The following is a 15,026-nucleotide window of genomic DNA, read 5'->3' on the forward strand; positions in this document are numbered from 1 at the left end:
GGGATGCTGGCTAGACACTAGAGACAGAGGCATAGGGAAGAAACCCAGGCTGGCTGTTGCAAAGTCCCAAGAGCAAGGACCAGTGGACACAGCCTCCCTGGGCCCTTATCCCAATCTCCCAACCCCACAGCACAACACACTAAACAGCCTAGTGTCCAACCTGTAAGAAGGGTCCTTGGCTTGACAATGGGCTGACCAAGTCCACAGTCCCAACAAAAATGCCACAAATATCCTCCCTCAAAAATACCACTCCAGCAAAATGCAAGGGACAAAAAGACATACAATCGGCTAAGTTCTAGAAAAATACTCAACTTCACCACTAATTGAAAGAAACACACTATTCTTCTCCACCAAAATTATCAACAGTATTTTTTAGGCCCCAAAGTACAACATCAAGATCCATGAGAACACTGGGACCCAGTTTCCATCCATCACACTCCATCACTCACTCCCTCATTTATCAAACACCTACTACACGCCAGATCCCACACTAGGTATAGGGGACAATGAACTACGTACGGCTGTTACTCCCTCAAAGACTTGGAACTGAAACGGTACAGCTAGCCTGTTCCTAAGAACCTATTCTTAGAAAATGACTCAAAATATCAGGAAGGTGCGATGCACAAAAATATTCAATGCAACTTCCTAAACACAAAAACACCAGAGAAGGGAAAACAAAAATGCCCATGAGAGGAATAGTTAGCTTTACTACGGTGTGTGCTCTAGACAGAATAGTAGAGGCCGTTAAAAAAATTATACGAAGATTTCACGACAAGAGAAGAGAAAACCCACACCGTAATGGGGAAGAACACAGGCACCAGCATCAGGTGTGCTCTAGGAGCCCTGCAGGTACAAGCACACTGAAGAGGAAAAAGAATCCAGGGAAAGATCTGGGAGCGGTCAGAGAGTTGAGAAAATAGAATGATCCCTTTCCTTCTTACTCCTTCTCTGCATTTTACATGTTTTTCTCTGTGCATAATGGAAAAAGCACCCTCCCCCCAAGTGGATAAAGGACCAGTGGTAGCAGGAAGGCAGGGAGAAGGGGGTGCAGAGAGGCTGAGGCGGGTGGAAATGGAAAGCAAAGGTGGACAGGATTTAGGGGGCCGAGGGCGGAGAGTGGGGAAGGCCAGAGCTGGGACCCAAGACCCACCTTTGACATTGCTCAGGGACAGGGAACGCTCCTGGTCAGCCAGTCCAGGCCCCAGCCGTCCGCTGCCACCACTGTCCTTCTGCCGGGCCACGGCCACCGCAATGCCCACGGGCGGGTGTCGCACCTCTGCCTCTCCCTGGGCACCCGAGCTCTCGCGCCCGAACGCCTTGGCACTCTCGGGCCTCTCGGGGTCCCGCTTCAGCTGCCGGCCTCCGCCCGCCGCGGGGCCCCCGGGGTGCGGCAGGCGGGCCTGGGCGCGCGGGGCGCCCGCCGCCGTGGGGGCCGGCTCGGGTTTCATGGTGCCCAGGCCTCCGAAAGGGCTCTTCTTGCCGCAGCCACCGGGGCGCACAGCCACGGCCTCGCGGGCGAAACTGCCGCTGTACTTGATGAGGCTCTGCATGGCCGAGGCCTCCCCGGGCCCGTGCGCCGGGGCGTGCACGTCGGAGCCGGGCCGGGCACAGGCGGCCGTGGCGCGGGGCAGCGCGCCCCCGGGGTCCAGGTAGGCCTTCTTGGAGGCGGCCGCCTCCTCCTCGGCGCGGCTGGCGTGGTGGTGCTGCGCGGCCAGCACGGCCATCTGCGTGGTGGCGAAGTTGCCCAGCTCGAAAGGCTTCCACTTGGGCTCAGGGCCGGCGGGCGGGGGCGGCCGCGCGGGCTCCAGGCCGAAGAGCTTGGCGGCCTGCTGGGGGGCGGCGGCGGCGGGCCCGCGGGGCGCTCGCTCGCAGGCCCGCGGCTCGGCCTCGGGCTTGAGCAGCTCCTTGGGCGGGAGGTAGGCCCGGGCGTCCGGGGAGGCGCGCGCGGCCCGCGCCGGCGGGGCCTCGGCGGGCGGCGGCCGCTTGAGCGAGCGGATGACCGAGTTCTTCTCGCGCAGCGCCTCGGGCCGGTCGGGCGGCGGCCGCGGGGACCCGGGCGGGGCCTGCAGGACGCCGGGCCTGCCCACCTCGCGCTCCCGGGCCCGGGCGTCGCGCGCCTGCGACGCGATCTGGATGGGCCCCGGGCGCTCGTCGAAGGCCTCCACGGAAGGCACGAAGGTGGGCGCCACCACGCGGTGCTCGCGGCCGGGCTCGCGCGCCGCCGCCGCCGCCGCCGCCGCTGCCGCCGCGGCGGGGAAGATAGTGTAGACGCCGGCGGGCGCGGGCTGTGGCGCGGCGAAGGCCCCGGCCGGGGCGGCGGGGGGCGCGGGCGGGCCCTTGGGCGGCGGCGGCAGCGGCGAGGGGCAGGGGCACGGCCCGGGCAGCAGGGCCTCCGCGCGCCGCAGCCGCGCGCTCTCGTCCTGGCGCGCCGCCTCCTTGGCCACCAGCGCGGGGAGCCCCGCGTCGCCCGCGCCGTTGCAGAGGCTCAGCGCCGGGGGCGGGGGCGGGGGCGGCGGCGGCGGCGGCGGCGGGTTCTTGCCCTTGCACTCGGCGGCTGCGGGGCCCGGCGCGCGCGGCGGCCCCAGCTCGGCCAGGAAGGGGGACAGGCGCTCGGCGAGGCGCGGCGGCCCGCGGTCCTGGCGGCCCTCGGCGCGCGCCTCCTGGGTCAGGTCCACCACGCCGCGCGGCCCCGCAGCCTCCTCCCGGGCCCTCGGGTCCTTCTTGCCGAACAGCGGGGGCGGCTCCCCGCCGCGGCCCGCCCGCTCCTTGGCTGGACCTTCCCGCGAAGAGCCTTTGGCCGGGGCGCTGGACGAGTGGCCGCCCGGGGTCCTGGAGGAGGGCGCGTGAGAGTGCAGGGAGCCCGGGGCCCCCGGGGCGGGCAGGTAGAAGCCATCTGCGGAGGAGAGAGCGAGAGCGCGGGGCTGAGCGAGTGCCCCTCCACCCGGCCACCCAGAGGCGGGGTCCCTGAGGCGCCCCTGCCCCCCCCAACACCGGGATTAAGGAGGAGAGCAGGGGCAGCCCGGGTGGCTCAGCGGTTTAGCGCCGTCTTCGGCCCAAGGCCTGATCCTGCAGACCGAGGATGGAGTCCCACGACAGGCTCCCTGCATAGAGCCTGCTTCTCCCTCTGCCTGTGTCTCCTCTGCCTCTCTCTCTCTCTCTCTCTCTCTCTGTGTCTCTCATGAATAAATAAAATCTTGGGGGAAAAAAAATAAAGGAGGGCAGGCTCTGCAAACGGAGGGTAAGGAGTTCACACTCTCGCCTTGGCCGTCTAAGTTTCCTCATCTGTGAAGGGGGTGGAGTCCAGGGTTGTTTTAAGGGCCTAAGAAGGTCAGGCGACCACAGTACAACTAGAAGGCACAGAAGGGTGGAGGGGGTGTGGGGCATGGAAAACAGCTAGGTGCTGCCTGAAATACTGGGTAGCAGTGAGGGGCCCAGAGAAGTCTCTCCGAAGCACCCCCCCCAAGCCTAGTCTCCGGCCTCCTGCCCCCTCATAATACCTTTCTGGGCATCGAAAATGCTGGGCTGGCCCAGCTGGCTGAGGAGGGGGCTCCCGCTGCTGGGGGGCTCCAGGTGGTTCAGGTGGAGGTAGGATGGGTACAGCCCGCTGGGCAGATGGGAGAAGCCTGTAAGAGAGAAGAGAAAAACCGGACTGTCCCACCGCATGGACTCCCAGGAGGAACTTCCTCCAATCCCTCTCTATTTTTTGAAAATAAAATATTTTAGCTGTCAGCCCCCACCCCCCCACCCCTCCCACCCCCCCACCCCTCCCACCCCCCACCCCCCGCCTGGGAGCCCTGAGATTCAGGGCCAACTCCCCAGGGCAGGCTTGACCCCCCTCCTGACCCTCCCGTCTCCCTCCAGGCCAGCCCAGGAAGCCCCCAGGGGTTCAAGGCACTCAAATCCCCCAGGAAGAGGATCAGAATGGATCCAGCTAGGCAGGGGACAGTGATGATGACAATGATGATAGCTCTAACCGCAGGCCAAACACTGCCAACTGCTTTGCCTTTGTTATTCTCATTTAAACTTCAACAAAACAAAACTCAGCAAGGCAGATGCTTTTAACATCCATACTTTATGAGGAAACAGAGACTCAGGCAGACTACTGGCCCAAAGTCACACAGCACCAGAGCCTGACTTTGAATGGAGGTCACTGGGACTGCTAACCTCAGCCCAACACAGACCCAGTTGAGTGGTTTACTGACTTATGTCCCCTCTCTGCTGTGTGACCCTGAGCAGGTCACTCACCTGCTCTGAATATCAGCCCACCCAGCATCTCCAGCTGTCAGGGCTCCCAGGCCAGGAAAGACTTCCTCCTGGTGAGGATCCTCCCAGTCTCTCCCCACCAGTGCTGCCCCAAATCAGGGCTTTGAGGGACAGAGAAGACAAGAAAGGGTAGCCACAGAGAAAAAATGAGACTCCTAAGAGGATACACAGGGGATGGAGCCCCAAGAGCTGCTCAGCAAGGCCCAGAAAGCCAGGCAGACTGGCAAGCAGGTGCTGGGCACTGGGGGAAGGTCCTGATGCTCGACCTGGGTTGGAGATCCTACAGGACCGCAGGCCCATGGGAAATCCCTGAGACTCAGGTCCCACGTGCCCCTAGTCGCTCCCTCTGAGGCCAGAGGTCCAGGACCTATTCCTAGACACACTGGACCCGTGCTTCCCCCACAGCGCTGCCTGATAATGGCATTAACGACAATCACAGAAAAATCAAGACCACCTGAAGCACATGATCTCTTTCAGCCCTTGAAGCATCGTATGGGATTGGGATCCCTGTGCTTTCCCGTCCATAAAAGAGACCTAGCCGTCCTATCTCACAGCTGGTCGTGCGGATAAAATGAGTTCAACTGTGCAGCGCGTGGTACACAAGTCAGCACCCTCCGTGTGTGTAACCCTTACCATGTTACTAGCATTTGTAACGCGAGAGAAAAAGGAGTAGGAAAGGGTAGAGGAACAAGCCGGTGGCACACAGACACCAGGCAGCTTCTGCTCTTCGGGCTTCTCCATACCCCCCCCAGCTGGCTAAAGTAGAAGGCTCAAATGGGACCCCAACTCCAAAGGACTGCCCACCATCCCAGGCCTAGAGAGGCAGGACCACCCCCACTATGGGGAGGGTACACAGGATAGCAGGTGCTTGATGACACTGGCACAGAGGAGGAAGTGGGGAGACCATGCACTGTGAAAAGCCCAAGAAAGCCCTTAGCCTGCAGTGGGTGCTCCCAGGACCCAGCATCCAAAATCCGCCAGAGGCAGGGAAGGAGCTCAGGGTCCCCCAGGCCCATCCCTTTACTGACAGAGTGAGGCTCAGGAGGTCCAGCATTTGCTCAGGGCCAGCAGGAAGCCAGGCTCCCAGAAGCCCACATTTAGAAGCACCACTGAAGAATTGCAGCAGGAGAGCCCAATGGCCCTGGCCCCATTGCTCCAACAGTGATTATCGAGTGCCTCCAGGGAGACAACAGTGAGCAGAACCAAGGCCCTGCCCCCAGAGCTCACTCTGGTAAGAAAATATCTGTCCTCACAAGTAACAGGGAGCCCGCAGGGGGTGGGGTGGTCAGCTGAGCCCTAAAGGATGAACAGTGGGTGAGGGGCTGTAACAGAGGAACACTTGTGCAAAGGCCCTGTGGCAGTGACCAGAGGAAGTACTGAGTGTTTGAAAAACAGCAGGGAAGCTGGATGATCAGGGCTTGCCACCCACCCCCAGCCACCGCAGGAGAGATGACTAGAGGTGAAAGGGAGTGGGCAGGATGGAGAGGTGCCAGGACAGTGGCCCACAGCCCTCAGCCCCACCCACCTGGCACACTCCTTACCTTCATGGGCATGAGCAGCCCACAGCTGCACCATAGGCAGGTTGCTGGGGGTAGGGGAGCGGAAGGAGAGGTCAGAGGGTAGGGGCACGGGGCTCCCATGGGATGAGGCTGAGGGCCCCATCCCGCTGGCCACAAAGCTGCCCAAGAAGGCCTCGCCTGCAGAGAGAAGGGGGGGCTGTCAGGCACCCAGCAGGCCCCCAATGCCCGGCCCAATGCCCCAAGACCCCCATGTCTCCCCCACTTCTCGGAACTGACACTTGTAGGAACAGCAAAGAAACCTTTCCACCCTACCTCAGACCCGGGGCTCAGGACAAGCCTGGTCACCTCAACCACATCCAATGCTTGAAAATCTTGCAAGCACAGCCCCAGAGGAGCAGCCAGAAGGAAGCCCACCACCATTAAAGACCCTCACCTCCAGGGCCCCCAGCACTCTACAGGAGGGCATTACCATCCCCAGACCCAGTGGGGACAGTTCCCCAACCTGCTGATGAAGGCTGAGGCACACCCAGGGACCTCCTGGGGCCACAGAGCAAGGAGGTGGGGGGTAAGGGGCTCAGGGCTTAACCCCCTGCTCATCCTCTGAGCTCCTGGATCAGAAAGGATCCCTCAAGTCAGAGAATGATCTCCCTGAGGACCCCACAGCAGCCCTGGTGAGCTCCGAGGAGTCCCCAGCCAGCGGGAGGAACCATGCACCCATTTAATGCGTAAGGATTCCCCCGGATGCTGGGGGAGGAGTGCCTGCGGGGGTGGGAAATGCCTGCCCCCAGCCAACAATCCACAACCCGAAATACACACCCAGCAAACATCCAAGGACTACACAGCGAATAGGCGAGAGAGAAACAGTGAAGAGATGAATGAGACCCATGGGCCTCCCACCCAAGGTCCCTCAGGTAGGGGGGTGTGGTGTGGAGCTGCTGCTTGGAAAAACAATGTGCCGGGGGCCTAGGTGGAAAGCACCTACCCCTGCCACGCCCCATTCGGCCAGGCCCACGCCAGGAGGGACGCCCCCTCCCTGCCACCACCCTGCGCACTGGCCCTCAAGATCCAGGCACCCCACCCTCAGGGGAAGATCCCAGCAGGCTGCCAGGTCACAGGCCAGACGGAGGCCTGTGAGACTTGGGCAAGAGACTGCTTCTCCCTGGCCTCAGTTTGCCCATCCACAAAATGGGAATTCTAATGCCTCCCTTAAGAACCATGTATTTAACAAGAATAACAAGACAGCGTGCGGCAGGGTCCAGTCGCAGCTACCGAGCACCAGGCAGTCTGTGGGGATTCCGAATCCTCCCCTGACACCCCCAGGAGGAGGGGCAGAGGCCCGCACCCAGAGCTGAGCATGGCGGGGCACCCAGCACCCAGCAGGAGCACCCAGCACCCAGCAGGAGCCAGCTCTGGCCAGCCGAGCTCAGGGCATCTCCGTGTACCCCCTCAGGTTAACATCTCCATAGCCCTGTGAAGCAGGTACCATCTGCAATGACCCAAAGAAGTGACTCCGGGGGGCCCCAGCCCACAGGGAGCTCACAGAGCCCCGTCTAACCTCTCGGTCCCCAGCAGCCCTGTATGCAGGGTCTGTGTATGACAGGTGTTCGCTCACTGGGGGGCACAGGATGCCAGAATGTCCACCTAGTCCCTTTGGGGTACACGAAGGGAAACCCAGACTGCAAGGGGCAGTGCCTCCGCCTTGGTCCTCCGGAGTGGAGACAGCAGCAGACAGAAGGACACCTTCTGGCCACACGTGCCATCGCCAGCACCCCGCGTCCAGGGAGCCCCCCACGCTCCGGCCCGGCCTCACCCAGCCCTCTCACCAGACTCCAGTGCCAAGCCTTCGGGACCCAGGGCCATGGTGGCCGGTCAGTACACCCATGTGGCCCAAGCCCGGGCGGCAGGGCCTCTGGGCCCCGCTAGGCCCAAGGCTTCCTCCTTGGCAGGCGGGCGGGTAGACGGCTCCGGAAGCCGGCAGCCCGAGGTTTGCGCAACGGCTTACATCAGCCACCAGCTCTTCCTGCCTCGGGCTGCACGGAAGCCGGGTGGCCCAGGCCTGCCCCGGCCCAGGCTTGTGAAACCCGCCCAGCAGCACCCGAGGCCTGGTGGGGGGGCGCCGGTACCCGGATGCCACCAACGGCTCCCGCCTGCCGCGGGCTCAACGGTGCCCCAACTCCCTGCCCCGGGTCTGGCCGGTGCCGTTGCCCCTCCTAGACCGCAGGTTCGCAACTCTATAAACCGGGCACTGCCATCCCCACCTCAGACCAGCGCCGGGGATCTCCCTGAAGACCCCCTCCCGGCCCATTTCCACCTTAGGGGCGCCTTCCCCCCAACTCCATCCAAGCCTCCACCAATGACGCTTGCTAATGCGGATCCCTGTCAGCCTCACGTCCCGCCACATCCGGTGCCCAGGACCTGGTGTCAACTTCGTAGGATTGGAAGAGAGTGTAGGTGCAGCCCCTGACCCCTGAGGATACCACACAGCATCCCAGGCCATCCTGCCTGGTGTCCCTGGGGTGGAGGTCAGGCAGCTGACCCCCAGACCTGGTCACCAGACTCTCCAGGCAGCTTTCTAAACCCCATCCACGACCCCCACCAATCTGGTGCTCATGTCAAAGTCTAACTATGTACCCCTGCTCCTCACACCCACCCCTGGGGACCCAGTGATGGCCTCCTGGGTCCCCAGGGGGCAGTGACAGTCAAGCCAGAGCCCACAGGGCTCTCCCTAGACTTTGCTGGAAATCCTGCGGCACAGCTGGAGGCAGGAGGGGTCTCACTCCCTCCCACCCTGGGCTGAGAGCAAGGCCTGCCCCCACACTGGTCCCAGGCTGCCCCCTGGTGGCTAGAGGTGCCACGTGCTCTCTGGACGCCTGGGAAACAAACCTCCGTGGTGACCTAGACACGCAGTGAAACCAAGACCAACCATCATCCTAGGGAATAATGGCCAACATGGACAGGCTCCTGGCATCACCTGTGCCTAAACCTCATCACTGTCACACGTCATTTATGGAATCTTTTTGCCGGCCTCAGTACAACCAACAATCTCAACTCAGGGGACATTGAACCAAGAGCAGAGCTGGGGCCTACCCCAGAGCCCAGCAATCGGCCCTCCACCCCTCCACCCCTATGGGGGGAGGGGGCTCACAGGAGGGCCACCAGGGTACCCACACCAGAGTGTTCCCGCCTCCCCGCTTACCGTTCAGGCCAGACCAGGTAACTGGCCCCATGACCAACAGTGTCCGACACATGCTCTGTATCTGTGCTGACACTACAGTAGCCACTGGCCACTTGTGGCTACTGAGCACTTAAGTGTGGCGGGTAAGGAAGCACATCTTTAATTTTATTAAATTTTAATTAATTTAGACTTAATTTAGCCACAGTCTGTGAAGGCTTCTCCTGGCCAGAAGCCGGAATGGGGGCAGGGATGTGACCTCTGGCAAGCCAGTCCCTCCACCATCAGAAGGGACGAGCAGAGGGGTCCCCAGGGATGGCAGAGAGACAAACCCTGGCTGCAACGCCCACTTGTTCTGTGACTTTGGGCAAGTTTTTTTAATTTCCCCAGGCTGTGTGAAGAGGATCAGAGAGTAAAACAGGGATTTGTAAAATGCCTCGGTGAAGTGCCAGGCAATGTTGGGCTAACATTTTTAATCACTGTTTACAGGGACAGCCCCTGGGGCTGAGAGAAGCAGAGCAGCTGCCCAAGGCCAGGGTCTGAGAGGGACGGCTTCCCCTGCCTGTCCTTCCTTGAAACCAAATTTCATTATTATTGTTTCTTTAAAGCTTTACTTTCTATTTATTTGAGAGAGAGGTTGAGAGCAAATGAGAGGGGGGCGCCTGGGTGGCTCAACAGTTGAGCGTCTCCCTTTGGCTCAGGTCGTGATCCCGAGGTCCTGGGAGCAAGTCCCATATCGGGCTCCCTGCAGGGAGCCTGCTTCTCTCTCTGCCCATGTCTCTGCCTCTCTGTGTGTCTCATGAATAAATAAAATCTTAAAGAGAGAGAAAGAAGGAAGGAAGGAAGGAAGGAAGGAAGGAAGGAAGGGAGGGAGGGAGGGAGGGAGGGAGGGAGGGAGGGAGGGACAGGTCTTCTTCTCTGGTACCCAGTGCCCAGGGAGAGGGGCGAGGGCACCCCTGCGAGGGGCAAGAAAGGAGGCAGAGAAGCCCAGCTACAGGACGTGCCCCCTGCGGTGCCTGGGGGCAGGCTTCAGGGTCCCTCTGGGAGCATGAGCAGCAGGGAGCTGGGCAAGGTCACCCTACCCCTCGAGGCCTTAGCTCCCCACGTGTGCCCCTTTCCACACACACACACACACACCCAACCTGAGACCCACCACCACTCCGGGCCCTCCTGCCCCGCACACTGCCAGCCATTCACAAGCACCTCCAGGGCACGGCAGTGAGCCGTGGATTCAGGGGTGCTGGCCAGGCTATCTTCAGCCATCACTACCCCCCTCACTGATACCTGAATGCAGGAAGGCCTTCAGGGATTTGCCAACTCTGAAGCTGCCCAAGATCACAAGAGGGCAGAATTTGAAATCCAGACAAGGTCCATCGTTCCGTCTGTCCATCCATTCATCAATGCTAATGTAGGGCTACTGTGTGTTCTGGGCTGGAGAATGAAGCCCATCCAGATGCATTTTGTAAGGGGCTATGCTATGCTCATCCACCTCAGCTGGCCTCAGTAATGGATGGTGTCACTGGGGACCCTTCTAGAAGCTGACTATATAATGGGCACCTAATGTCCTCCTCACTGGTGGGAGCAGGGAGGGGTACTTGGTGAGGTGAGGGTGGGTACAAAGGTTTAGTAAACAGTGAAGGACTTTATCACTGCAAATGGGCTGGGCTGGAACATGGAACAGCACAGCCCCATAGGCTGCACCCCAGGGCCTTTGCACCTCAGCCTAGAATCCATTCCTCCCTCCAGATAAGGCAAATTGTCTGTAAACTCCCATCTGTATGTACCTCACTCTCTTCCCCTACACCTCAAGTAACACTTGATGAATACAGCCTTCCCTAACCCTAATTTATTTATTTTGCTAACCATGCTAGTTCAGATTGCAACCCACCCCACCCCCACACCCTTTCCTGAATTATTTTCCACCATAGTGCTTATCACCATTTATCATATCAAATACACATTAGTTCCTTCTTTATTATAGCGCCTTGTTTACTGTCCCCCTCCACCCACTGGAACAGGAGTCGGCAAGCTTTCTCTTGAAAAGGCCAGATAAATCATTTACGCATTATGGGCCTACTCTGCCTGCTGCAGGGAAAGCAGCCGCGCACACCACTTAAACTACTGGGCTTTGTTCCAATAAAACTTTATTTACAAAAACAGGAGGGGGGCTGCCTGGGTGGCTCAGTCCATGAAGCATCCAACTCTTGATTTTGGCTCAGGTTGTGATCTCAGGGTTGTGAGATCGAGCCCCTCTCCAGGTTCTGCCTCAGTGCAGAGCCTGCTTGTTCTGTGACTCTCCCTCTGCCCCATCCCCTGCTAGCACTCTAAATAAACAAATAAATAAAATCTTTAAGGAAAAAAAAACAAAACGGGCAGTGGACCTAATTTGGCCAGTTTGCAGGCCCCTGCGTGACAATGTGGGTTTACTCTACCCCAAGTGCCCCCTACGCTGCACATAGTAGGTGCTCAGTTAGTATTTATGGGAGGGCAGGATGGGCAAGGTCATGCTAGGGCTGAGGGAAGGAGAAGGGGGGGGCGCTTTCCTGGGACCCGACATCACAGCCAGCATTCGGCTCATTAAAGGCTTCAAGGCTTTGCTTCATTCTGTCTCCTCATCCACTCTCAACTGGGGGTGGGGGTGGGGGGTTCTTAGGACTTTTGCAGATGAGGAATTAAGGCTTTGACTCCCAAATCTACACTTTTCCGCTCAGCCATACCACCTGGACACGGGGACCCTGTTTCCATATTTTCATTTCCCAAAGCCCCTCCCCCCCCAACCACAACAGAACAAATACTTGGTCTCTTTCCATTTAAAAGGTTTTGCCCTCGGAAAGGAGCTGCATCCTTTACCGGTGTCACCAAAGGCTATCAGAGCATCTCATCAGCATGATCAAATCAGGGTTATCACCCAGAAAAGAGCTCACTCCAGCCCAGAGCACGGACATGTGACTCAGGCGTTTCTATGACAGCAGCTGAAAATAGTGTGAGGACCCTCCGGATAAAATGACCTTCAGACTCCCACGGATCCCGAGACGCAGGGACTTCTGTGATATCTAAGCCAGAGAGTGGGTTAATGCCCTCGCTGTATAAAAAAAGAGAGCCTTATCATTCAGTAAGAATCCCAACCAAATCGCTAACCACACAGTAAATGGCTGAATCGGGTGAAAAATTTGTCATTTAGGATTACAAAGAAATATTAAAACAGGATGATGTCATTTTCATCTATCAAATGAGCACATTTGGGGTTTGGCTGTGGGGAGGGGCGGGGGTGAGGTGGAAAGCAGCCCAGGGAGGATCCCCAGCTTTTGGAAAGCAAATCAGCAGAACTCTTCAAGGCTGGGAAGAGGCATAGGCCCACTTTTGAGGGTCCCTCCCAAGGAAATCACCAGATGTACTTCCTAGGATGCTCACTGAGGCCAAATTGATTGAGATATTCAAAGCACTCCTAATTCAAATCCCAACAGTTTGTGTGTGTGTGTGTGTGTGTGTGTGTGTGTGTGTGTGTGTGTGTGTGTGCAGCCCCTAAACATTACATACAAATGGAAAGCAGAGTCTCGGAGAGAGGTATGTAGGCACACTCACATCCCAGTGGCATTATTCGTAATAGCCCAAAGGTGGGAACCACCGAAGGGTCCACTGGATAAACAGAATGTGGTCCATCCATACAACGGAATACGACTCAGCCTTAAAAAGAAAGGAAGCTCTGACATGTGCTCCAACACGGATGAATCCTGAGGACGTTATGCTAAGTGAAATAAACCAGACACAGAAAGGTGGTAAATCTGTATGCACTGCACTGGTTTAAAAAAAAAAAAAAAAGTTACATCAAAACGCAAAGAGTCAAGAAAAGCAGAGGCAACCTGAAAGATAAGTGGGATGTCTTTGCTGTCAAATACCCAAAGGCGTGCACTTGCCACAGTGAAGTTGCATCGCCATCAGCACACGTGGGTACAGGACCAGACCCAGGCCAGGCCAGTCCACAAACTGCCCCACCCATATACACACAGTAGAGAAAAGATGAGGCTGCCAGTAAACACCACTGGTCAGCCCAGATATCATGTGAGGAAAAGCCATGAGTCTTGACCCCCTAACTTCACACTGCACAGAAAAATCGATTCCAGGTAGACTGGCTCTCCACGTAAAAGGCAAAACAGGAAAGCTTCTAGAACGACACACTAGAAAATATCTTCACATTCAGAGGGCAAACAAAGGTTTCTTAAAGACTATATAAAAAGTGGGATCCCTGGGTGGCGCAGTGGTTTGGCGCCTGCCTTTGGCCCAGGGCGCGATCCTGGAGACTCGGGATCAAATCCCACGTCGGGCTCCCTGCATGGAGCCTGCTTCTCCCTCTGCCTGTGTCTCTGCCTCTCTCTCTCTCTCTCTGTGACTATCATGAATAAATAAATAAAATCTTAAAAAAAAAAAAAAAAAAAGACTATATAAAAAGCACAAATCAGGGCACCTGGGTGGCTCAGTGGTTGAGCATCTGCCTTTGGCTCAGGGTGTGATCCCAGGGTTCTGGGATTGAGTCCCGCATCGGGCTCCCTCTGAGGAGCCTGCTTCTCCCTCTGCCTGTGTCTCTGCCTCTTTTTCTGTGTCTCCCATGAATAAATAAATAAAATAGTTAAATAAACAAATAAATAAATAAATAAATGAAGCACAAACCAAAAGCATAAGGCTGATGTACTGGGTTACATTAAAATGAGAAATGTCTAGCGGGCGCCTGGGTGGCTCAGTCAGTTAAGCATCGGACTCCTGATTTTGGCTCAGGTCGTGATATCAGGATTGTAGGATCAGGCCCTGCATTGGGCTCTGCACTCAGCATAGCAGAATCTGCTTGAGATTCTTTGTCTCCCTCTCCCTCTGCCCCCCACCTGTGCTCGTGCTCGAAATAAATAAATAAATAGATAAATAAATAAATAAATGTCTTAAAAAAGAAGAGGAAGAGAAATATCTATTTATCACAGCACACCATTAGAAGAAAGAAAAGGGGGATCCCCGGGTGGGTCAGCGGCTTAGCGTCAGCCTTCAGCCCAGGACCTGATCCTGGAGACCCAGGATCGAGTCCCACATCGGGCTCCCTGCATGAAGCCTGCTTCTCCCTCTGCCTGTGTCTCTGTCTCTGTGTCTCTCATGAATAAATAAATAAGATCTTAAAAAAAAAAAAAAAGAAGAAGAAGAAGAAGAAAGAAAAGGTGAGCCACCACATTGAATGAGATCTGTGCAGCATGTCACCAAGGAAGAGTTTGTAACTAGAATACATAAAGAACTCCTGCAAATCAGTAAGAGAAAAACCAGCAACCAAATGTAGAAATGGGCACCAAGAAGGTGGCAAATACATCCAAATGGCCAGAAAAATGATTACTCAGCCTCTCTTGTTTTGGCTTTTTTAGTTTATTTTTTTTTAGTAATCCCCACACCCAACATGGCGCTTGAACCCCATGATCCCAACACCAAGAGTCACATGCTCCTCTGACTGATCCAGCCCAGCGCTCCTCAGCCTCTCAAACCAGGGAGGAAATGTGAATTATAACTACTACATTGGGGGGATCCCTGGGTGGCTCAGCGGCTTAGCGCCTGCCTTTGGCCCAGAGCACGATCCTGGAGACCCGGGATCGAATCCCGCGTTGGGCTCCCGGCATGGAGCCTGCTTCTCTCTCCTCCTGTGCCTCTGCCTCTCTCTCTCTCTCTCTCTTTCTCTCTATGTCTATCATAAATAAATAAACCTTTAAAAAAATAATTACTACATTGCCCACCAGAGGGGCTAATGTCAACAAGGAAAGATGGACAATATTAAAAATTAATACACGGCTGGAGGAGGTGCAAATTAGTATGACCACTCGGGAGAACAGTTGGACAGAATGTGCAGACTTTCTGACCCAGCCGTGCCCTCGCAGGTGTACATACACCCAAGGGTGAGGCACGGAAATGCACAAGCAAGCCCAAATTCGAGAGTCTAACCACCAATAATAGCCAAAATCTGAAAGCAACCCAAACGTCCATCAACAGCTAAATAAACACATTGTGACATCGTCACACAATGAACACCTCCCGCAAGAGGCAAGACAACC

The 15,026-nt window shown here is 56.9% G+C and overlaps 1 protein-coding gene across 7 annotated transcripts in view; it reads right to left on the reverse strand.

Annotated features, from left to right (window-relative positions):
• The window catches only part of TNRC18 (trinucleotide repeat containing 18), an 89,699-nt gene that overhangs the window by 59,809 nt on the left and 14,864 nt on the right, over positions 1–15,026 (reverse strand). For 5 of the 7 annotated variants that reach the window (XM_077907679.1, XM_077907678.1, XM_077907674.1 and 2 more), the window contains exons 2-4: positions 5,805–5,960; positions 3,498–3,623; positions 1,151–2,893 (exon numbers count right to left, since the gene is read on the reverse strand). In XM_077907679.1, the coding sequence (XP_077763805.1) occupies positions 1,151–2,893; positions 3,498–3,623; positions 5,805–5,925 (1,990 nt within the window). In that variant the 5' untranslated portion in view covers positions 5,926–5,960. Of the gene's footprint in view, positions 1–1,150; positions 2,894–3,497; positions 3,624–5,804; positions 5,961–7,606; positions 7,757–15,026 lie in introns of those variants that run through there. The other 2 variants (XM_077907676.1, XM_077907677.1) reach the window with 2 other exon arrangements.

Source organism: Canis aureus, chromosome 8 (assembly GCF_053574225.1).
Source record: "Canis aureus isolate CA01 chromosome 8, VMU_Caureus_v.1.0, whole genome shotgun sequence".
Lineage (NCBI taxonomy): Eukaryota > Metazoa > Chordata > Mammalia > Carnivora > Canidae > Canis > Canis aureus.